Genomic DNA, 25,160 nt, shown 5'->3' with positions numbered 1-25,160 from the left:
ACCAGATAATCTTTCCTCTCGGCTACGATTTAATGCCTGCAGTGTTTACATGCACTAACTGAGCTTCCTTATGTGTGTGCTAAGTTGTTCATGTGAAGCCATAAGAACAGTTCTCTAGGTAAATTGCAAAGCAATGATCAGCACATGAGGGAAAAGATCTTTCCCCGGTGCTCTCCCCCTTTTCTTTTCAAAGGATTCAGCTCCATCTGTGCCTATCAGGAAGCAGTGATTCCTCACAACTGCAAGATAAACCTCACAGTTTGTATTGTGTTGACATGATTGTTCTGTGCTTCAACACCCAAACAGCTAGCAGGGAAAATATCCACCAGTCATAGCATTTCTTCTGGAACAGGCTAGGTCTGGTTACAAATTCCTTTACTTTTGGTTTCCTACCTATTCTCTCCTAGGCTCCATTTTGACCGTACACATAAAATTCATCATCATGAAATAGATGAGAAGCATGAAGAGAGATGGATCAAGCAGTACAATGATTTAAGACTAAGGGTGGGTCTGATTGCAGGATTTCCTAATCTCCTAAATTCCATTTTGACTACAAATAAATTATTATAGCCATGTGACAATCATGAAAGAGGTCAGACTCATGAAGGAGACAGACTACAAGCTGTGTGTTTATTTGGGATTTTCCTCCTCTTCCTTTTCTTCATAAAGGAAATGAATGCTTTCCTCTGAAGATCGAGAGAAGATTAAAAATTTAAAAAAATTAATAAAAAAAAAGAAGATCGAGAGAAGGAATATTTGCCCACCAATGCACTATTTCAGCTTTGTGGAAAAATCCCTTAAGAATGTAGAATGAAAGCTGTCAATGTTAATACTGACAGAGTAGTTTAGCCCTACTACATGATTACCATTTTAATGTACTGGTCAGTGATTTTTCCACAGGGGATGTTCCTAATGTTGATACATGGCTGGGAGCTGCCTGGACACAATTGGTGCAGGGTTGTTGGACTAACTCAAAGGGAATCTTCATACTAAAAGATTCAACTCTATGTATCTTGTACAAATTTGAAGGACCACCAATACAGTGCTGGTGTGCATAGATTTTTAGAGTCAAAAGCACCCTGGTGACAGTTTGATTGCAGATGGAAGGGGAGAGATATAGGGCTAAAATGAATCACAATATTTACACATAATGACTAGGCTTGCTTGCAACTTTTGTCTGGTCATTTCATTCCCTCAAACTTTTACCTATGGACATTTTATGATTTTCCTCAATACCTAAAGGCACATTCTGGATGAGTTGCTATCCAGATTCATCTAAATGTTACAACAATTTAGTTTTAATGGCAAAAACAGAGCCCTTATATGTCATTATTTTCTTCAAGGTTTGATTTTTGATAAGCTTATACACTTTCATCTATCTTAACTTTTGAAAAATTCTCAGTATCACCCTTCCTCTTTTGACCTTACCAGCAAGAGTGACACTACAAGCATTTATCTTCTCACCAGCCTCACTGTCATATGGAACCTACTGTACTATTCCACTAATTTATTTCCATGGGAAGAGGGAATGACATAGTAAAACAACACAAAGCAAAAAAACAACAGAATTGAGGTTATTATTGGTTTATAGCAGGTTCGTTGAAATGCATCTTCTAACATGAACAGATAACATATGTAGGGAAATATTTGATTCAGATATACATGACAATGTATGTGATAATAATATAAATGTCAGACAATGACATTTAAGATACTCTAAACATTGTTTTTCCTTTTTGAAGTTGAAATGGCCATTAACAAGTTACATAGGGGTCTGACCCCTGCTGAATTAAAGTCTTATCCTTGAGTTGGCAAAAAACAATTATCAACATTACATTTGTTGACTGTATGTTGACCCCTACTCTGCCTTTTCTGAAACTATTGAATGCTCTCAAAATTAGAGAAATGTTTACAATGTTGCCAAATTCTATAAATGATAGCCACCAGCATTTCAACTATTCCTCCGAATGTTGGCTGAACTCAGCAAAACATAGCTTGATCCACATACGATTCCTATATGCAAGTTGTAGGAAAATAATATCTAAGCAATGTAAGCTGATACATGGTAGAAAATTTGACTGTTTTCAGTGGAAGAACTCTGCAATTATGCACTCTGCAATGCATTATTTTACATAATTTTAAGATTGAACTGCAATTATTCCTTCAGTTATTTTGTAATGAAGCAGAATTAGGGCCTAGAATTATGGAAGTTGTAGCTTAGTACATCTGGAAGATTAAAGATGAGAGAAGACAGATTCTTGTCAAAAGTGGACAATGGTTTCATTATCTGCATTGCATATATGTGTATTAATTTTTTTCAATAATGTTGCTGATTGCAATAAACAGCCTAAGCAAGCAAGATTCAACTTGGTCAATAAATACTTCCTTTTCTAACTGAAATGGTTGAAGCTATAATTTATTATATTATTTTTACATGAAAGTGGTAGTGATAATGTGTAGTGTAGGAGTAGGAAAACAAAAATATGTGCAAAGGGCAAACCAGAAAAGGACCCAGTCTGGAAATACTTGGGTGAACAATAATATTCTAGTTAAAGCTTAGCTAGCTAACATTCAGATGTATCTTTGTAAGAAAAGAGGCTTTTGGCATACATTAATATTAGCAATAAAAGATACTGAATACATGAAGGGAACTATTTATTACAAAAGTCTGAATAAGAGGGAAAACTTCCTCTATACACATAAGAATGATTTCAAGTTCAACCTGCAATTGTGGAAGAAGAATTCACTGATGCCATCAACTGTTCATTCCTCTACAATCTCCCAATTTACACTGTATGCATTATTTTCATATAGAAAGAAAACATGAGTTAGAATCCAAACAACTGTAGAATTGGTTTGGAAAATGTTTCAGAATTAGGTAGCTAATGGGTAGGGGAATTGCTGTCAAAGACACCAAGGCCCTGGGATTATATACTGTAATCATTGGTGACTGTCACTTAACTACACACATGAGTTTTGGTATAGGTAGTCCTCGACTTACAACCATTTGTTTACTGACCATTAAGTCACAACAGCACAGAAAAAAATGATACCATTTTTCACACTTACAACCATTGCATCATCCCCATGATCATGTGATCAAAATTCAGACATTTTGCAACTGGCATGTATTTATAAGGATTGCAGTATCCCAGTGATTATGTGATTACATTTTATAATATTCTGACAAGTCAAGGGGGAACTCAGATTCACTTAAGAACCATGTTACAAACTTAACACCTGCAGTGATTTGCTTAACAATGGTGGCAAGAAAAATATCTAACATCTATCTTGCTTAGCAAAATTTTGGGCTCAATTGTGGTCTTAAGTTGAGGGCTACCTGTATATAACTTCCTCCTTTTTCTTCTTTGCTTTAATTACAAATAACAAATGTCATAGCAAAAATATTTCTGATTGCAAACAAAATGTACTAACAATAATACTATGTCCTCCTTCCCCGTTCTACCCACTCCAGCACAATTATATCTGAGTCACTAATCCAGATGCAAGACTAGAAGAGTTGAAGGGGCGCTTCTGTCATCCTCAGGATAGCAGTCATTATGCCAAAACATCAGCAATGCTTTATGAAGAAGAGGAACTACAAAGCCATTTATGACACAGGTCCCCTCTCCTCTTCCCTTTGTTCTTAAATTGTAGACTGCTCCTGCAGAAAGACTTCCGATCCAGAAGGAACTCGCTCAGCTTCCGAAGCCAAGGCTGCCTGGCGCAGCACACTCATGTGCTCCTCCGCCGCAGACAAGGATTGGTCAATCCAGTCCATGCGGCTGGGGAACTGGCAGGCATGCCGCGTGATCAGCACCAAGTGACTCACTGAGAGCAGCAGCGCTGTCGTCCTGCAAAAGAAACAGAAATTGGGGCAAGGCTGATGAACCAAGCCCAGCCTTTCCTACTCCACTGCCAAGTTTCCTCCAGCTTTTTTTAAAATTTAAAGCATGCATGCTGGTGTGTTAAATTGATATTATAATACTAATATTTAATTACCATATTTATTTAGTTTGATGCTGCCTAATTTTAAGTAGCTATTTAACATTAATATTATAACATTTTTAATATAGTTCTAGAACTTTTGCATTTTGATTGTGACAAACAAAAGTATACAATATCAAGAGAGTAAAAGAATTGAAATGGAAATAGACTGGTCACATAGCAAGAAGAACTGATGGCAAGTAGATAAAGGCAGTCATAAAATGGATCCCACTTGATAAAAAGCATCCATGAAAAAGACCTAAAACAAAATGGATCAGCAACATCAGCTAGTATTATGAAGTCAATTGTCAAAAAGAAGTTGAGGACCATATTGGTTGGAAAGATTTTATTTTTTTTTAAATCTCATGCATATAGAAGCAGCCTTCATCCTGCAGTGGATTGACAATGGCTAAAATGATGATTAGTGAATTCAAAAAGAAAAGGCAAGAGAAAAAACAAATCATTTTGGATGAGATAATAAGATGAGAACTTAAAAGAAGTTTCCAGATAAGGTTAATATTTCTCAACATTAAGCTTCTATAGGGATAATTATCTATATTAACACTAAGAGAATGGAATAAAAATGAATTATGCAAAACAAAAAATGAATTTACACATAAACTAAAGAAATGATTGATATATAAGTCTCAAAAAAGAACAAATGATAAAATTACAAAAAGGCACTATAAACATGATTATGAAAAAGTATTTCATCAATATTGTTTCAATTTATGTAAATTTCCATGGAGAAAATAGTTGAATATTTCAAGAAACAAAATTTGCTGAAGAATAGACTCGCAACAATAAGGAAAATTTGCGAGGGGAAGAGCTAAGGTCATGACGATATGGTCGTGCAGTCTCGATGCTCTGAGACCGCAGCCAATACTTTTGCCGCTGGGTGGTCCAAACGGACCTAAACCATCCCGAAGAGATGGTGAACAGGAAGAATACATTTTGCTGATCTCAGGGATATCGCAAAATCCCTGAAAGAAGCAAGAGAAGCTCTTCAAGCTGGAGGTAAAAAATCCAGCCAAGGCAGATGAAGTCGGGGCGGCTACAAAATGGAAGGATACGGAAAGTGAAAGTGTTCCACCTGGTGAGGAACTTTTACTGTTTTAAAAAGAGGCTGCCTATAAAAACTTAAAAATTAATTTAAATTGAAGAATAGAAGAGTCAAGCGGCCGAATTAAATTTGGAATGGTTTTGGACAGTGGTTATCTTACTTTTTAAATGCTATCTTCATGGATGGAATTTATACAAGCCTTTTGAAATTGATGGATTAAGTTTTCTTCTTCCACCTTCTATTTATGATTCTCTGTAATTTATAGGGTAAAGTCTTCCTCTTTCATTGCGGCAGGTATTTTTCTAATTCATTTAAAGATTGGACTCTTTTTTTCTAACTTGAAACACAAGTTACAAAGATATAAAAGGAAACTTTTTAACAGTGTTACTGCTGCTCAGAGGCTGGGAGGCTTTTGTTCTTCCATGGGTTGTTTTTGACTTGGTGCTATAAGGCTTTACTGCTAAGCTACAAAGGGTGATAAGAAGGAAAACACACAGATGGCCCTTTGAAGTGCAAATAACATCCTTTGTGAATCTATGCTTTAATTTTATTAACCTTCCAAGCCAGAGCAGCTGTGTTTGTTAGAATGGCAAATTTGCAAAAGATACTTTCAGAAGTACAGAAGTTATCAAATATATATGAAAGAATAGATCAAAAGCTGGAATACTTAGAGCACATAATAATAAAATATGATGAAAAAATTGAGGATGTTTATCAAATGCAAGACGGGGTGATTGAAACTCCAAAAAATGAAGTGGAAGATGAATATAAAGAGATTAAACTTGCTAATATTGATGGTAATTGATTTGTTCCTGAAAATGGAAAGAATGGAATACTGGATGAGGAAGCAAATGGAGAGGAATTCTATTCCAGAGGGCAGGATATAGAAGAGGAAAAAATTAAAGAATTTATGGACTCAAAGAAAGAAATTCTACTAGCAAAAGTATTGATAATATTGCTGACAATCAAAGACAAGCTGAATAAGGAAACAGAAAGAGGGCATCAAGATTATATGAGAGATTTTTCAAGCAAGGAGTTGCTAAGAGAAGTCCATACAAAGCTGATCAAGAAGATGATTAGAGGATTGGTACCAGAAATGACAGAAGATATGAAATTGTTTTGTTATTGGAAAGATACAGGTTGATAGATGGAAGAATATAATTTAAAACTAGTTAAACCTAATGAAATTTATTGATAATAGATATAGCTTAAATAAATAACTGATAATGTTACTAATGTACACAATGTATAGTGTTATGATGAGTATAATTAGATATGAATATTGAATGGTACCCATGTATGGAAGATTAGCAATCCCTTTGGATTATACATAAAGGATAATAGTAATAGTAATAGTAGCAATAGTAATAGTAATAGTAATAATTTAATTGTTACCAACAATAATAGTAATAGTAATACCAATAATTTAATTGTTACAGAGGCGCAAATGTTGCCTCTGTAATGAGAAAGACGAGACAGTTGATCACTTGATCAGTGGGTGCAGCAAAATTTCACAAATTGACTACCTACAACACCATGACTGCGTTGCTAAGATCATACACTGGAAATTGTGCCAAAAGTTTGGATTTGAGTTCAGCAAAAACCACTGGGACCATCAGGTTGAGAAGGTTTTAGAGAATGAGAAAATCAAGATCTTGTGGGACTTCAGAATACCGACTGACAGGCACTTGGCCCACAATGCACCTAACATAACAATAGTTAAAAAGAAAAAAAGTATGGTTCATTGACATTGCAATACCTGGAGATGCATGAATTGAAGATAAACAGTAAGAAAAAATCACAAAGTACGAGGACTTGCAAATTGAAGCGACTGTGGAAAAAGAAATTGTGTGTTGTCCCAATTGTAATTGGAGCCCTTGGAGCAATACCTAAAGGATTACCTCGCTATTTGGAAATTTTAAATTTATCAGACTTGAACATTCTGATTCTACAAAAAACCACCCTACTTGGAACAGCTTATATCATCCGACATTACCTTAATAGTTCCTAGGTCCTTGGTTAGGACTCGAGCTGTTGAGCTACCAACCAGCCCCAAAGGCTGTGAATCTCACCAAAGATTAACCACATAATAATAATTAAAAAAAAGAACTATTCGATACAATTAAAGTTTTAATTATTAGGGGGAAAATGTTATGATACCGGATATAGTCAAATAAAAGAGGGATAAGAATATCAATGCATTTATAGATATGGATATAACATAAGGAAACTGGATGTAAACTTTAAACAGTGATTTGGAAAGGAGGATTAGAAAACTTTATTATTAAATACTATGAATGTTTAGCTAATTGGAAAGATACAGGATGATAGATGAAAGTGTTTAATCTAAAACTAGCTGGACTTAGTGAAATTTAGTGACAATAGATATGGTTAAATAAAGAATTGAAAATGATAATAACGTATACATATGTGTTGTGGCCCAGCAGGATCCGGTTGAGCTGCTGATGGACTCGGATAGCAAGGAACCATATGAGTCTGCCGGGGAAGATGTGGAGGACCCTGGGCAGGGTTCCAACTCAGAGCAGGGACCAGAGAGGCTGGTTGGCCACCAGGAGGTGCCTGAGGCATGGAGCAGTGGGGAGGACTCAAGGCAGTTTGTTCCTGACACCAGACACAGAAGGGCGGAGAAACGGAAGCAGCAGCTGTGGAAGCAGACTCAGAGATGATAACTAAGCCCAGGTGGTTGTGGCTTGGCCTCTCCCAAGAGAGTATATAAGTAAAGAAGTGGGGAGGAGTCATTTGCAAGACATAGCCATTTGAAACTGTATTGGAATACTCTGTCTGTCATGTATCTGTGCCTGTGGGATTTTCAACTAGTCTTGCGTGTGAGTCGTGTCTGGGCCTTCAGCCAAAAGGAGTTGATAAAGCCGTGATTAAAGAGTGGCAAACAGCCAAGCCTGTGTCTGCGTGATTTGCGGGTGGGGTGGGGTCAGAACACATATGTATTGGTATAAGAAGTAGTAATTGGATATGAATATTGAATGGTACCTATGAAAGAAAGATGAGAAATGGTTTGGTTACATATAAAGATTAATAAAAAAGAATTAAATTATGATAATGGATATAGTCAAATAAAGGAGCGATAATGATAACAATGTATATAGGGGTATTGGTACAACATAGGGAAATTGGATGTAAATTGTAAACAGTGATTTGGAAAGGAAGATTAGAAACCTTTGTTACTAAATGTTATTGATGTTTAGCTAGAATAGGCCATAAGGAATAGTATTGGGATACTAGAAATAGCAAATGAGATGCCAGTATGTGGTTATGTCTTGAGCTTTGATATGTTTTATGATGAAGGACATTTAAACAATTATAGTCAAATGAAAATGGGGGTAGGATGATGGTAATATGTACAAATATATTTGATTTAAAATACTGGAATTAATATGAATCATGGGTGACTGAAAGAAACGCACAAATTTTTTTTGTAACCAACTGATATACTTTCTACAGTATGTAAAGAAAGAGGATTTTTTGTGTTGTGTCTGTTTTGAAAACTAAAAATAAAAAACTTTTATTAAAAAAAATAAAGAAAATTTGCAAAGCTATTTAAAAAAAAAAAAAAAACCTAAAAGAAGAAAGGTGCCTGAACCAGATGGGTTACTGGTTTATTATCATAAATACTCTGAGGATAAACGTTTATAACCTTCACAAAAAATGATGAATTTATTTTACAGAAGGGAAAGATGCTAGAGAATCAAAAAGGTTATGTTCCATTAATGTGTAAGAAGGAACAAGATTTGAAATTAAGAAGAAACTCAACTGATACCATTATTGAATAATAGCTATAAGTTGTATATAATGATTTTGGCTGAATGCTTAAAAATAATTTTGCAAGAATTTATTTATGAGGATTATTAATGTGTTTGCCAAAAAGTCAGTTAAAGTATAAAATCAGAAATGTTTTGAACATCTTAAATCAACATAATGAAAAGTAAACTTGATTTTTTAAAATGCAGAATAAAAATGACAATTTAAACTGAAATTTCTTATTTAAAATTTTGAAAGATATGAATTTTGGAAAAAAAATATTAAAATGGTAGAGCAGATTTTTTCCCTTGTTTTCCTCCTCTAAAACTAATGTGTGTCTTATAGTCCAGTACGTCTCATAGTGTGAAAAATATGGTATACTGTTTTCTAGATTATATATGTAGTTAGAAAGTAAGGCAGACATCTATCCTTTTTCTCATGAGCGATCATTTTAAAAAGAAGAATAAGTTGTAAATCTGTTTGGAGAAATTAGCATGTCCCTCCTTCTCCCTTGTTTTTTTCTTTATCAAAACAATTCAAATTTAAATTTATCAAAAAGAAAAAAAATGGCACAGAAAATGGCGCATATGGCGCATATGCAATGTAAACAGAGGCCCTCTTTTCTCTAAAATAAAGGTATCACACTTTCCTTCCAAAGCAAAGCCTACTCACCTGGCATCTAAGAGTTTGGGGTCCAATGGTGGATACATAGATCGGACCACATCATCTACCCTATGAGGAAAACATAGATGGTATAGTTGTAATTTAACAATGTACACATTAAGAAGTGAAATAAAAACTGCTATGTATCTGTCTGTCCATTCATCCATCCACTCATCCCTCCCCCTCTTTCTCTGTCTAGTATAAGGGGCATGGCAAGTATCTTGAACAGAATTGCAGCCTAGTTTACTTATCCCGTCTCTAAAACTTTCCTGATCTATCCTGCAAATCCAAGGGCATTGAAAACAGAGTGGGCAAAGAGCAACAAGGGCAACTGCCCCAATCATGGAAGAATCCCCATCCAAAGTATGACCAGTTGAAACAGTCCTTTTCCTAAAGAAGTTGCTTCAACAATAATCCCATAATAGTATTCTGTATATCCTCCCTTCTATTTATTCATTTGGTTTATATCCAAAGGTGGGATTCAACCAGTTCTAGCCTATTTGCTAGAACCAATAGTTAATTTTCTAAGCAGTTTGGAGAACTGGTTGTTAGAAGAAATCTCCTTTTTTTTTTTTTCCACAACACGGTTAATCTTATAAGGAAAGCAGGAAAGAAACATTCTGGTATTGGCCTAATCTCTATTGCCCTGCTTACAGAAACTGCCTCTCCTTTTACCCTTATTACATTCTGGGCAGTACGCCCAAACTTACTGACTCCAGATGTTTTGTTTTGTTTTTAAATTTCCCTTTGCTGGTTCTTTGCTAGGGCTTGATTTTCTTAAAGGGGAAGGATTGTTTTAAGCTTTTTACACTGCTGTTGGGATGAAATAGTCCCCTGTTGGAATTCTTCCAGCTGGGATGCAGTGATCAGCACTTTGAAGAAATAATTGAATAATGAAGCAGAGCTGCCGGAAAGAAGCTTTTAATGACAAGAAACCAAGATGAGCGACATTCAGCAAGGCTTCTTGACTAGCTAGAAAGATTGACATTGAAACATTTATATACCCTTTCTGAGTTTTGGTCTAAAACTGGTTTTTGGTGAAGTTTAATTCTGTGCTTGGTGATGTTTAATCTTGTGTTTATTGATGGAATAATTTTCCCTATTCAGCTTTGTTTGGAAAGAAAAATGTTAACCTCTGTTCCTGAAAAGAAGCAGCTTCAGAAATCTGACTAGTTCCTGTGTCTATTTGTTCTGGTAATTGGTTTAACAAGCAACAGCTACTGTATTTGCTCCTTTGTATGATTCTAGCATTAATTGCTTTCTTTGTAGTTAGCCTATCTCAAGTGTTTACACTTGAGCTTGCCTGGGGTGTGAGATCTGGCAATGAGCTTGTGTTTTAATTTTAAAAAGATTTAAATTTGTGATTTAATTATTTGTATTGTGTTTCATTTTTTCCTGCCTCATGGTTTTTTTCTATCTGGGGAGGGGGTCTTTTTTCATTGTTTAAGTGGTTCTTGGCACTGTCCTTTTGGGGTGTACTTCTAGGAGGCAGGAGGCAGGCTTAGCACTGGTTTTTTTACTGCCTTTCTGCGGGCATGTGATCTTTCCTTAAATCTGGAAGATTTCCTTAGGATATCTTACAAGTTGAATGAGGCCAGCTGGTATCTTTAAGTGGTGCAAATGGATCTAAGGGTTGCTTCTCCTGGGTGTGTTTTTTCTGGAGAGCTTAAATGACCTCTCTGCTAAAGGATTTCACTTTATGAGCAAGACTTCGCTGCTGATAATTATCATTGCATTTTAACTATTTTAATTCCTCATGGTCCTCTGGTACCCTGCCTGATTTGTAACTCCAACTTGCAGGTATTTCTAATCTAATGATTGGTATTTAGGGCAGCTTTTTGCAAGCAAAGAAGCTTTTTGTATTTTTGGACAGGTAATCCTTGATTTATAGTAGTTCATTTAGTGACCATTGAAAGTTACTATGAAAAAAGTGACTTATGACTGTTCTTTGCACTTACGATCATTGCAGTTTGCCCATGGTCACAAGAGGCTAGGTTAGGTGAAGCCCTCCTCAACATGAGTGACCACTGCCACCCAGTCACATGCCCATCCAGCTATGCCCACCCAGCCACGCCCACAGAACCAGTAGTAAACAAATTTGAATCCCACCACTGTTTATATCCCATATTTTGTTCAGGCTAAAATGGATTTTTTTCTCCCTAGACCAATCTAGAGTCCTGTTCCCCTTAAGTTCTTTATAACTCGCACCTTGGGCTGATTCGTTTGGCCACAACGATAATGTCACTTAGGCTTGCTGGATACTTCATTTGAGCGCCTGACCCCATTGTCATGGCAACAAGCTTCTCGGTGAGAGTGTGGCAGATCTATTCAGAAAGTAAGATAAGTATTATTTATGTGAGGTGGGTTTGTCTGCTACTTAATTGTACTTACTACTTACATGTGTTCCTGTGGACTGTGCACCTTCTATCTTCACATTATGATTTTGGGAAAAAAATCAGAAATGTACCTTTAGGATAGCAATGCAGTGAGAAACCAGGCCCCTAAGGAAAAAGAAAATAGCAGCAAATTAGAGAAGTACTTCACCAAAAGTCCTCTACTTGGACTCTTCCATGATTTTCTGGTCTTCAGTTTTCTGGCCTTCAGTTTTCCTATTTAGACACAAGATTTTTTGTTTCTGCGCATTCTGCAGGACGTTTTGTTCTCAGCTCACTTGAATAATTTGGCTCTTGTCAAGTTGACAAGTTTCCCTTCAAGAATTGATTAAACAGAACATCAACGCACATTCTGCAGTGTGGTGGCACAGTAGTTAGAATACAGTATTGCAGGTTAATTCTGCTGACTGCCGATTGCCAGCAGTTCAGCAGTTCAATTCTCACTGGCTCAAAGTTGATTCAGCCTTCCTTCCTTCAGAGGTTGGTAAAATGAAAATCCAGATTGTTGGGGGCAACATGTTGAATCTATAACCACTTAGAGAGGGCTGTAAAACACTGTGAAGTGTATATAAAAGCTATTACTATTACACACCCTCACTGTCAACTTTGAGATGGATTGGACCAGTCACAGCCAATTTTCTCCTTTCCCAGCTTGACACACTTTGGAGGGATGAGGGAGCTTTGGAATGTAAAATCAGACATCAACAACTTCCTTTCTCATGGGAACCAAGGTCATCCCCACAGGTGCTGGTCAAAGCCTGGAAGAGGTTACCAAGGAAGAGATACCCAGAAAGCCTAACTGAACAATATGACCTATGACAAGGAGGGAGAGAGCTGTCTAATCTTTAATTGTACAGAAAGCACGGGAAATAGCCAGAGCTGGTTTTAAGACCATCCATGCCAAAATGATGTACTCAATAAAACAATTTTATGAGGAAACTGAAAGTTCTTGGAGTGCTGATTCATTGGGTTGTCAGTTGAAACCTTAACAATAAACTAGCTCTCACTAGAGAATTGAAGGCATTCATAGACATGGGTGCACCCAATGCTTAATGAACCCGTCCACAATTCTGAAGCTAGGAATATGAATGAGGAAGTTGCCCCAGTCCATGAAGTTCGAGCAGATGGACTATTCCCTAATAGGAAGCTCCCCCACAATGCACCTGATTGAGTCTGTATGATTGTAGATAGGCAAGCATCATAAGATCATCTGGTTCATAATAGTGCTGAAGATGATGGAGTTAGTGATTCTGGGAATGTCCTGGCTAGAAAAGTGGGGCCTGACCATACGATGGCAGAAAGGAGAGTGGAAAAGGAGCATAAGGAGGGAACTTCCCTCCTTTTCTCATTGGGAACTTAGGGGACAGGCTGAATGGCAGAGTAAGGAGGTTGGAGTAAGCGTGCAGTTGAAAGCGGATTCATAACAGCAGCCAGAGACTCAGCTCATCCCCTGAGAGTATCGGAACCTGAGAGGGATGTTCAGTGAAGAGGAATGTGATGTCCTACACTGCCACCCCATCCTACCGACTGAGTAATAGATCCTGCCAGAGGCGAAACTCCCCAAGCCAAAGATATACTCTATGACCCCAAAAGAGTTGGAATATTTGAGAAACTACATTTATAAGAACCTTGGCAGGGGATTCATCTGGCTGGCCAAGGTCCGTGTAGCACCCTCCCCCATACTATTCAAAGAGGATGGGTAGTTGAGGCTATGCATGGATTTTAGGGGGATCAATGAGCTATGCATGGAGGGGGGATCAATGTGGTATGAGTGTACCCCTTCCCCTAATGAAGGACATGTTGGACTATTTAGGCAAAGGAAATATTTTCAAGAAGCTAGACCTGAGGGAGGTGTACTACTAAGTGAGAATTAAGGAGGGCGACAAGTGGAAGACTGCCTTTAATTGCCCGCTGGGGAGCTTCCAATTCAAAGTGATGCTGTTTAACCTCCAAGGAGCCCCTCCTGTGTTCCTGCAGCTAATTAATGAGATACTCCATAAATACCTGTACAAGGGAATCTTAGTGTACCTGAACAACATTCTCATCTTCATCGAAACAATGGAAGAGCACATGAAGTGCGCCAGATGCTCAAGAAGCTTTTAATGATGAACCTATATCTAAGGTATCTAAGTGTGAATTCCACAAGACTTGCCTAGACTACCTTGGCTACTGAGTGTCAAGTGAAGGGGTGGAGATGGACCCAGAAAAAGTAAAAGCCATATTTGAGTGGCAGGCCCTCCAAACCCGCAAGCAGCTGCAGAGTTTTTTGTGAGTCACAAACTTCTACAGGAAGCTTATTCCCTCTTTTGCCAAGATAGCTCTGCTGATGATTAAACTGTGGAAGACAGGGAAGGGGGGAGGGAAGCTATACCAGAGACAGCCTCTAACCTGGATGATGGAGTTCCAGGATGCTTTTGAGACGTTAAAGGGACTGTTTGATGAGGAACCAGTCCTGAAATACCCTAGCTCTGAGAAGACTTTTGTCATCCAGGCTGATAGCAGTGAGGCTGGTTGGAGCAGTTCTCTTCCAGAAAAATTGAAAGGGGAAGCTGCAACTATGCACACATCCTGAAAGCTCACCAAAACTGAGAGACATTGAACAGTGTAGGAGGAGGAAGCCTTTGCTATCTGATGGGTGTTGCTAACATGGCACCAATTCCTCTAGGGAAGCAAAGTACCATTTGAGGTGTGGACTGATCATAAGAACCCAGAGGTGCTTTAGACTCCCCAAAAACTTTCACCAAAGCAAGTTGGGTGAGCACAATACTTCAAACAATTTGATTCCAAACTGAAGTACATCCCAAGGGAGCAAGAATTTCCTAGCAGATGCCCTGTCCCGCCTGCCATAATACAAAAGTTGTCAGGAAGAGGTGGTAGAGTTTTTTATTCCTTCCCCCCAGAAAATGGCACAAGTGATGATGAGGGAGTAAACAGTCAGACCCCAGTGACGAACTGACCCAGTAACTAAAAAGAGAGTTGCAATCCAACCCATAGTTCAAGGACCATGGGGAAAAGCTTACGTTGAAGGAAGGACTGGCCTGGAAGAGTGGCAGGTTGCATGTCCCCAGCATCCTAAGGCTCAAGTTTTTCAACTAAGCCATGATGCCAAGCAATCAGGCCACTTCAGGTTCCTAAACACCCTGCACTTAACAAGGAGACAATTTTGGTGGCTGCAAATGAAAAAGGACATAGAGAACTACATGAAAAGCTGCACTGTGTGCTCAGAGATGAAAAAAAGACCAGGGAAAAGCCCAGGATTACTGCAACAGATAGTTAACCTGACTCGACCATGGGAGGAGATAGTGATGGACTTTATAGTGGAACTCCCAGAGAACAGGAGAAACACAGTAATCTGGACCATGATAGACTATTTCTCCAAGCAAACACACTTTGTCGCCTGCTCGAGTCTCCCTTCCACCCAAAGACTGGCCAAGATGTTCCTGCAGCATGTCTGCCAGCAGCACGGGGTGCTGAGAAGAATCATCTTGGACTGGGGAGTTCAGTTCACTGCAAAGTTCTGGAAGGAACCCATTAAGTTAATTGGATCATCTCAAGAGCTTAGCTCTGTCTTACATCCGAGTACGAACAGATCTGTGGAATGAGCTAACAAAATGATAGAACAATACTTGAAATGCTATGTTAACTATCAGCAACCTAACTGGGCAGATCGCCTGCCATTTGCTGAAGTTGCCTACAATAACACAGTGCATAGTAGCATGGGACTCATCCTCTTTAAAGTAGCCACAGGAGTGAAATTCATCCCCATGCCAGAATACCTGCAGGAATCCTGCTCCTAAGTGAGCCTAATGGAATGGGTGGGTTTCTTACAAAGTGTGTAGGGAAATTAAAATGAGCACTGGCTAAAGCAACAGAAATGCAGAAGGCACAGGCAGATAAGAGACGGTCACCCCAGAGGCCGTGTCACATTGGGGAGAAGGTCTACTTCTCCACAAAAATATCTGAAATTGAAACACTCTATAAGAAGCTCAGTTCAAAATTCATAGGACCTTTTTTAATAGTAAAAATAATAAACCCAGTGACAGTAGAATTGAAACTGCCAAGCTTGTTAGTGAAAGGGCACCAAGTGTTCCATTGTAGTATGCTCAAGCCGGTGGCAGGGTCAGAATTAAATCCACTAGCATAACAATGAACATATCATTGCAAAGATTATAAAACGTTATTGAAATTGAATTTGGAAAATGAACATGTAAAACTTTGTATGATTCAGTGGGCAAGGGATTTTGTTATAATGTGATGCTTGAAGGATCGGAAAATATGTGGATGAAGGCTCTAAAATTTACATTAAATTATAATTTAAAAGAAATGTTTTATTGTTGATATTTAACACCAGATAAGTTTTCTAAAATGTATAAAGGTATGTCAAATGTATGTTGGAAGTGAAAAAACAAAGAAGGGACTTTTTACCATTTATGGTGTACATATGATAAAGCAAAAAAATGGATTATGACTCATATTTTAATACCGAAAATCCTGAAAATTGAGATAAAAATGAAACCAGAACTTTTCCTTTTGGGCCTAATAGAAAAAGAACTGGAGAAAAAAAAATGGAACTTTGTTACTATATATGTTGACAGCAGTAAGACTATTGTATGTACAAAAATGGAAGGACACTTTGATTCCTACTATAGAAGAATGGTTACAGAAGTTGATGGAGTTGGCTGAAATGGCAAAACTGATTATCAATTAAAGAAAAGAACATAAGTACTTTTGCTTCTATGTGAAAATCGCTTCTTTGTGTTTGATGTGGAAAAAAATGAAACTTTGATTTTGGGTTTTACATATTAGATCGATAAATCTTTACAGAAATGACTTGTTTATACTATTACTAGTTGATAACCCAGCGTTGCCCAGGTATTTACTTATAGGGGGAAATGTTTGGACCAAATGTAATTTCTAATGTTGGATGACTAATAAGTTAGAATTAGGTTTTTTCTAGTCTTTCCCCACAAACACTCTTTGTTATTTCATTTAAATTAATATTGCAAAAATAAGATGCATTGGAATTATGGAGCCTGAAACCGTCAACATTCTCAGACAAATAAAAAGTTATCAGATGAGATATGAGCTTGCAAAATGTTAGCACGGAAGGACAGAGATAGTAAGCACTAATGGATTTTAAAGGGAAACAAAAAACAACCTCTGTGGCAGATATGATTAAAAGTCTGCCAACAAGGGTCTAGTTCTAATATGGGGGCAAAATTGATATTTAAGGTTAATGATGATCATAATGAAAGGAAAGTATCATTCAGCTAAAAACAAATATTATTGGATAACAAGGCTATTTTCAAAAGCTAACTATTTATCCTATGCAGTTTTTTCTCCGCACCAACATAGGTTTAAAAATGGGTAAAGAAATATGTGTTTGGTTCACATGTATTTGTCAAATACTTGACTATCAATCCTTTTCAATGTAGTACTTCTATACTAAGCATTTAAAGACAGGAATTTGAAGAGATTTTTGGCCTTTATTCTCTGATCCCATTTTGTCCCAAATTGCATGCAGGAGAAGAAAAACAATCACTTCCAGATTATGCAGTCTGGAAGGCATTGTTGCCCAACTTACGAAGCGTCGTCAATCCAGTCCTCATTTGCCAGGATTGCTTCAATATGTGGGTTTGTTATTACAACATCATCCATCTCCAATTCAGAGGGTTCAGACTGTGTCTCCATGGTACCAATTAGGTCAACAATAGGCCTAGGAGGAAGCACAATAGAAATCTAAGGCATTGTTGGATGTGTGTGTTAAAATACCCCTAATTAAGCTTATTTTTGACCAGTAAATTAAGTATGTTTTGAGATCAAAATTTACTCATAATTGACTGTCATTTATTATTAACAAAAGTCATAGATTAGCTATTCCCATTTTGGAATCTTTCACATGTGCTGTGCCTGCAGTGCCTTGACTCCTTAATTTTGGCGATCCTGGTTTCAAATTCTGGAAATTGCTGTCCCAAAACATTCTAGGTGAGTGAATGAATTATTAGAATGCACAATTGAAAAATTATCTCACCTGGTATCATAATGACTCAAGAAGTCCTTGGGTCGGCAGTAACGCTGCCTGCATACCACAACCAGAGCCACAAAAGAAGCCAGGAAGATGGTTGCCAATACCCCAATAGCTACAATCACAACAGTCTCCATTGATGCTCGTGGTAACCTCAGGGGATGAACAGCAAGATGTTTTCAGAAACACTTCTACCTGAATTAAAACTGAATAAAATGAAGTCTTGCTGGTTAAATATACCAGAAATAATGAAACTTTGGGCTTTCAGAATCTTCTTTAAAAAAATATCTGAGATTCAAGATAAAGATACAGAAGAGTTCTATATCAAGCAATTTGAATAAACATTGAACAGAATTCACAGTCTTTTCAAACAATAATATGGATCACACTAACTTTTTTCTCAAGCATTATAAGGTTGCTATTAGAACAATAGAGGCTTAAATCCTTGCTAATATGTTGAAATGTTGAGTGATCTATTCATATATCCATATATCTATAGTGTGCCCATTCTCACTTATTCTTGCTAGCATCTGTCAGATGATCTGCTTCCTTCTTTGATTATCTTTATGATTAATTGAAGTATTATATAACTTTGCCAGATTTTTTTAAAATTATGTAATACTTCAATTAATGTATTATGCAATCTTGCTTAAGTATACGCTTAGCAAAATGAAATCATGGCTCATCTGATCCATTATGTTTTACACTCAAAATGTCTTTTTAATTAAATAATTCTTTGGCAGATTGCAATCTAATGTTTTCTTTTTATATTTCTATTTCCATTGCTTTAGGGAACTTCGGCCCAACCCCTTTTTGTCAATTTAGAATGTGTTCTAAAGCCAAATGTTCCTTCAGCTTCCCACTGTATCATTTGTGTTTGAGAGCTGAGCCTTTTCCCCTCCTTGATTCTATGCTAGTTTTTCTGAAATTGATTTTTTCCCTATTGGATTGTTTTTCTTGCTTGATTCTCAGTTTCAATACCCTACGCCAGTGTTTCTCAACCTTGGCTACTTGAAGATGTCTGGACTTCAACTCCCAGAATTCCCCAGCCAGCGAATGCTGGCTGGGGAATTCTGGGAGTTGAAGTCCAGACATCTTCAAGTGGCCAAGGTTGAGAAACACTGCCCTACGCCTATGTCAGCCAGGTTTAAAAATCATAACACTTTTAAATAATTATTTTCCTAAAAACAGCTCTATTAGAAAGCTGCAGATGAGTGTTCTTTTCTCACCATTTGAAAGTTAATAGACGTAAATATGAACACATGTTGGCTTTAAAGTGTTGGAATTGTTAAGAAACAGTTTATGAGTAGCTATTTGGGGAGCAAACTAATTGCCCCCAAACAAGTGGGATAACTTGGCGGGATAAAATTCATGACTGGAATGTAATAGAAGGATATAAACTGTTCAAAATAAAGGGACTTAATAAAAGAGGAGGTGAGATTGCATTATATGTAAACTTTACAGAAATGCATACACCAAGGATGAAACCTCTTAAAATACATATGGGTCAATATAAAAAGGGAAAAAAAGATGCCATTGTTGATTGATTGATTGATTGATTGATTGATTACATTTATATGCTGCCCTTTTCCCCGAAGGGGACTCAGGGCGGCTCACAATTCAATCAGGGAAGGAGGTACAGACACGGTGACATAACAATACAAAATTTAAAAACACACAACAACCATACCATTCGAGAAGGGGGGCAAAAACTCTTTAGCCCCAGGCCTGTCGGAACAGCCAGGTTTTAAGGGCTTTGCGGAAGGCCTGGAGGGTGGTGAGGGTTCGAATCTCCACGGGGAGCTCGTTCCAGATACTACAGGCCACCCAACCAACATTAGCTATCTTGATATCAAGTGGGAGACAAATTCTGCATCAAGAGGGAGATCAATCATGTTTCTGACTAACCCAACTGACAAGTTTGTCATATAAAAGGTAGAGAAAGGAACTAGAGGAATGCTATACTGGGCCTAATTCTTACTAACAGAGAAGAAATTATAAAGGAGGTTGAATTACAGGAATTTTCGAGGAGAGTGACCAAGCCATATTAGAATGAAATATAATACAGACACAAGCAATAGAACATAATAAGACCAATGTATTAGACCAGGAGCCTCCAACCTTGGCAACTTTAAGACTTGTGGACTTCAACTCCCAGAATTCCTCAGCCAGCGAAGCTGAAGTTGAAGTCCACAAGTCTTAAAGTTGCCAAGGTTGGAGACCCCTGTCTTAGACTTTAAAAGAACTGATGTCAAAAACTTGGGAAGGACGCCATAGATGAAAATCTTAAAGGGGAAAAGAATTCAAGAAGCTTGAGAAACTGAAAAATATGATTTAAAAAGCCCAACCCAGCACAATTCCACTGATTAGAAAGCTAGAAGCTAAAACACATGAAGACTGGTTGCAGAATTCGGTATATATAGTCTAGTGAAAAGAAGAAGTAGGGGCAACATGATAGAAGTGTTCCAATATTTGAGGGGCTACCACAAAGAAGAAAGGGTCAACCTATTTTCCAAAGCACCAGAAAGCACGAAAAGAAGCAATCAATGGAAACTAATCAAGGAAAGAAGAGCCTACAACTGAGGAGAAATTTCCTGACAGTGAGAACAATAAAGCAGTGGAATGGTTTGCCTTTGGAAGTTGTGGGTGCTCCATCACTGGAGGCTTTTAAAAAGAGACCTGGCAAACATTTTTCTGAAATGGTATAGGGTCTCCTGCATGAGCAGGGGATTGGACTAGAAGACCTTTAAGTTAACTGTTAACTGTTCTAGCCTTTGAGCAATGTCTTTGGAACTCTTCAGTCATCCAGGTCATGGTTGTCCAAAAATGATTTTTCAAGAGATATCTGGACTTTCTGTTTTTTCTTTGAAGATGTTTTGCTTCTCATTCAAGAAGCTTCTTCAGCTCTGACTGGATGGTGGGGAATGGAAGGATTTATACTCTTTGCAGATAGATAATTATTTATAATAATAAATAAATATATAATAAATACAACGAAGATTTCCACAGATTAAAAACACAGCTGTGCCATGGGTTCACCTGTTGTGGCCAATCTCTACATGGAAAAGGTAGAAACTTTTGCATCTTGGAGCGAAGGGAAGGGGACGCGACAAGCGGGTATGCAACAGCAACCTTTATTGAGAACAGAGTGACTATGATTCAACGTGGCGTGGTTCGCGCCAAACATTTATACCCCCGGGTTTGAACGAGGAGCCAATGGGCCGTCGATTAGCTCGACCAATCGGGGCGAGGATTGAACCGGCTCCGCCCGGGAACCAATCAGAAGGGGAGTCCTTTATCCCCGCGCTTGTATTTCCCGCGCTAGTATTCAACACCCCTCCCCCCCCTAGTCAAAGAGTTCCCTTAGGAAGGGCAAACATAGTCTTGTAAATAGGTGGGACGGCGACGTTCTCGTCCCGACCTTCGTAGCTCCCCGGCGGTTGTCGTCGGGGGGGGGCGGGGCGCCGGCGGAGGTGTGTCTGTGGCGGGGCGGTGAATCTGCGATGCGGCCTCGTGAGATGGCGCTGGCCCCCGGCCCCGTGCCCAATGTCCATTTGTCCGGGGTGGCGTCTCCGTGTCAACAGGAGTGTCCGACAGCGGCCCCGCGCAGTCTGGTTGGGGTGTAGGTTCAGAGTCTCGATAAGGGCTTCGAGGAAGGGAGTAGCCGGGTGAGGCGCGTCTGTCCGAAAGGTTCGTATCGGCTGGTCCCCCGTTCCCCGGGTGGAGGCGGTCCGTTGGGGGGAAGGTCATCGAGGGTGGCTCGTGCTGAGAGTGGGTGTCTGAGAGGCTCGGGCCGTCTGTTTCCGTGGGGAGGCGTCGCCTTAATTGGTCCACGTGGCGCCTCCATTGTGTTCCGTCGGCCAGACCGACCCTGAAGGAACAGGGGCCGGTCAGAGCTGTGATGGTTGCGGGAACCCACCGTGGATCCCCAGAAAAGGAGCGGGCCCATACAGGATCCCCTAACTTAAACGCGTGGGAAGGGAGGGCCCCCAGGTTGCTCGGCAGATCCCCTGCGTAAAGTGGATGGAGCCTGTCTAGGGAGGTACGCAATCTCCTACCCATCAAGAGCTCCGCGGGACTTTTATTAGTCGTTGGGCAGGGTAGCAATAGCAATAGCAATAGCAGTAGACTTATATACCGCTTCATAGGCCTTTCAGGCCTCTCTAAGCGGTTTACAGAGAGTCAGCATATTGCCCCCAACAATCTGGGTCCTCATTTTACCCACCTCGGAAGGATGGAAGGCTGAGTCAACCCTGAGCCGGTGAGATTTGAACCGCTGACCTGCTGATCTAGCAGTAGCCTGCAGTGCTGCTTTTAACCACTGCGCCACCTTGGCTCACCTCACCTTGGGTATGGAGTGCTGGCTCAAGAGGTAAGCTGCCACTCTTTCTTGCCAGTCGCCCTGGTCCATGCGGCCCAAGGCTTCTTTGGCTGAGCGAACTGCGCGCTCCGCCCGGCCGTTACTAGCTGGGTGATAAGGGGCTGTGGCTGCGTGTCTGATTCCTTGTTCGGCCAGGAATTCTTGGAACATGGTGGAGGTAAACTGGGGCCCATTATCTGAGACTATCACATCCGGTAACCCATGGGTGGCGAACATCTTACGAAGGGCCCTCACTGTACTCTCTGCTGTGGTGGAGGTCATGATTACCAGCTCCACCCACTTGGAGTAAGCATCGACTACTATCATGAAGTTTCGGCCGTGGAAGGGGCCGGCGAAGTCAATGTGTAAACGGGACCATGGGCCTCTAGGGATTTCCCACTCCCGGGGGGCGGCTGTGGGGGGATTCGGCCTAGAGTTTTGGCAGATCCTGCAGCGGCCTACGTAGTCTGCAATTTCTGAATCTAGCAAGGGCCACCACACATAGCTACGGGCTAAGGCTTTCATTCGCGCTATGCCTGGGTGGTTTTTGTGGAGTGCGGGCAGGATTCGTGCCCGCAGGGCTGTGGGGATCACTACCCTGTCCCCCCAGACAAGACAACCCCCGTGTAGGGCGAGTTCTGCTTGTCGTGCTTTAAATGGTCGGAATCCTTCCGCTACCTTTTCCGTGGGCCAACCCCTCAAGACCCATGAAGCTACTTGGGATAGGACGGGGTCGGCCTTTGTGCAAGCTGCGACGTCCGCGGCAGAGACGGGGAGGTCGGATTCGGCGATGGACAAAATAGAGAGAGCGGGCACGTGGGCTGTGTCCGTCTCTGGCAAGGGGCAACGGCTCAGGGCGTCTGCGTGCCCTAGCTGCTTACCCGGACGGTATAACAGCGTATACGAATACGCCGTTAGGAACTCCGTCCAGCGTGTCATGCGGGGAGACAAAATGGGGGGGGTTGGCTTGTCGCCTGCCAGTAGCCCCAGGAGTGGCTTGTGATCTGTGACAAGGGTGAAATTCCTACCATAGAGGTAGTCATGGAACCGCTTAATGCCGGACACTGCAGCCAGGGCTTCTTTATCGATTTGGCTGTAGTTCCGCTCCGTGGAGGAGAGTGTCCGGGAATAGAAGCCTATGGGGGCCTCTGAGCCGTTCGGGAGGGCATGGCTCAGGACCGCCCCTATGCCATAGGGAGAGGCGTCGCAAGTCAGAACTAGGGGCATCCTGTCGCTATATTGAATTAGGACTGCCGACGAGGTCAAAATGTCTTTTATAGCCGCGAACGCGTGCGCTTCACGGCTACCCCATTGCCAGGCCGCTGACCGGTCAAGCAGTCGGTGTAGCGGCTCAGCTAGCGACGCCTTGTGGGGAATAAACGGGGCGTAGAAATTTAAAAGCCCCAGGAACGCCTGCAATTCCGCCCTAGAGGTGGGTGCAGGTGCGTTTTTGATGGCGGCAACTTTGGAAGGAGTGGGGTGGATGCCTTGGGCATCAATGAGGAAACCCAAGAATTCTACTTTGGGAACAGCAATTTCGCATTTGCTGCGCTTTAGTTTCAGTCCTGCCTCCCTAAAACGTGTGAGGACCTCCCGCAGTATTTTCAGGAGTTCCGAGTGGCTGGGGGCTGCGACCAGGACGTCGTCGAAGTAGGGAACGACGCCTGGGAGCCCGTGGAGCAACCGCTCCATGAGGCTCTGAAAAATCCCCGGGGCAACCGAAACGCCGAATTGGAGGCGGCGGCAACGGAAGGCCCCGCGGTGGGTGACGATGGTCTGGGCTGTAGCCGCATCGTCGTCTACGGGAAGCTGCTGGTAGGCCTGTGCCATATCTAGCTTGGCGAAAATGCAGCCTTGCCCTAAGGAGTGGAGTAGGTGTTGCACTACGGGGACCGGATATGGATTTGCCTGCAGGGCCAAATTGATGGTCGACTTATAGTCGGCACATATTCTCACCGATCCGTCGGGTTTGACCGGGAGGACTATGGGGGTTTCCCAACGGGCGTGATCTACGGGCTCGATTACCCCCTGCTCTATAAGCTTATCAAGTTCAGCGTCTACCTTTGCTCTCAATGCGAAGGGGACCCTGCGTGCCTTCAGCCTAATGGGAGCGACCTGGGGATCGAGGCAGAGGGAAATGGGGGTGCCCTTATAACAGCCCAATTTCCCATCGAACACATCTGCGAACTCGTCTAGAACGCTATCTACGGTGAGGGGAACTACTCTGTGCACCCCCTCTATGGTGAGGCCCAAGGCGGGAAACCAATCCAACCCAAGGAGAGCGGGCAGATCGTTCCTGACGATTAGAACTGGGAGTTTCCCCTTAAAGTCTCCGTATTCCACTCGGATGTGGAATATTCCTGCCGTGGGAATCCCCTTTCCCTGGTAGTCTAGGAGGGAGACCCCGACGGGGCGCAATTTGCTCTGGGGAACCCCGGGACAAAGGCGGGAAAACAGGGCCCAAGATAGGAGAGAACGGGAAGACCCGGAGTCCACCTCCATTCGACAAAGCTGACCTTCGAGACGGACGGCGGTGCTGATTTTGCGATCGCCGGCGGGAACGTGGGAAGCCTGGTAGACCACGCAGTCGGCGCTGGAGGGCTGGTAGGTTGAGTGGCAGTCCTCAGCTCGCCTCGCAGGACGTGGCTGTTGGCGGCGTTGCGGTGCCTGGCGCTGGTCGCTGGGCTGCATGAACGATGGGGCTGGCACGAGAGCCCGGCAGACCCTGGTGAGGTGTCCTTCTCCTCGGCAGCGGCGGCAGACGGCAGAACGGAACGGGCAGGATGTGCGGCTGTGGCGGCCGCCGCATCCGCGGCAAGGTGCGTTTGAGGCTGGCTGAGCTGGCGTCGGTGGTTGCTGGTGTGGCCTCCGCTTCGGCTGCGTCCTCATTTG

General features: G+C 41.0%; 1 protein-coding gene across 2 annotated transcripts in view; it reads right to left on the bottom strand.

The window, feature by feature from the left end:
• Positions 1-3,381: 3,381 nt before the first annotated feature.
• Positions 3,382-25,160, bottom strand: part of TMEM98 (transmembrane protein 98) — a 34,603-nt gene continuing 12,824 nt past the window's right edge. For both annotated transcript variants that reach the window (XM_032237230.1, XM_032237231.1), the window contains exons 2-7: positions 17,915-18,114; positions 17,468-17,599; positions 11,958-11,991; positions 11,699-11,814; positions 9,500-9,559; positions 3,382-3,854 (exon numbers count right to left, since the gene is read on the bottom strand). In XM_032237230.1, the coding sequence (XP_032093121.1) occupies positions 3,647-3,854; positions 9,500-9,559; positions 11,699-11,814; positions 11,958-11,991; positions 17,468-17,599; positions 17,915-18,045 (681 nt within the window). In that variant the 5' untranslated portion in view covers positions 18,046-18,114 and the 3' untranslated portion in view covers positions 3,382-3,646. The remainder of the gene's footprint in view (positions 3,855-9,499; positions 9,560-11,698; positions 11,815-11,957; positions 11,992-17,467; positions 17,600-17,914; positions 18,115-25,160) is intronic.

This window comes from Thamnophis elegans, chromosome Z (genome assembly GCF_009769535.1).
Source record: "Thamnophis elegans isolate rThaEle1 chromosome Z, rThaEle1.pri, whole genome shotgun sequence".
Lineage (NCBI taxonomy): Eukaryota > Metazoa > Chordata > Lepidosauria > Squamata > Colubridae > Thamnophis > Thamnophis elegans.
The sequence above is the reverse complement of the archived record's forward strand: the minus strand, read 5'-3'. Positions and strand labels throughout refer to the sequence as shown.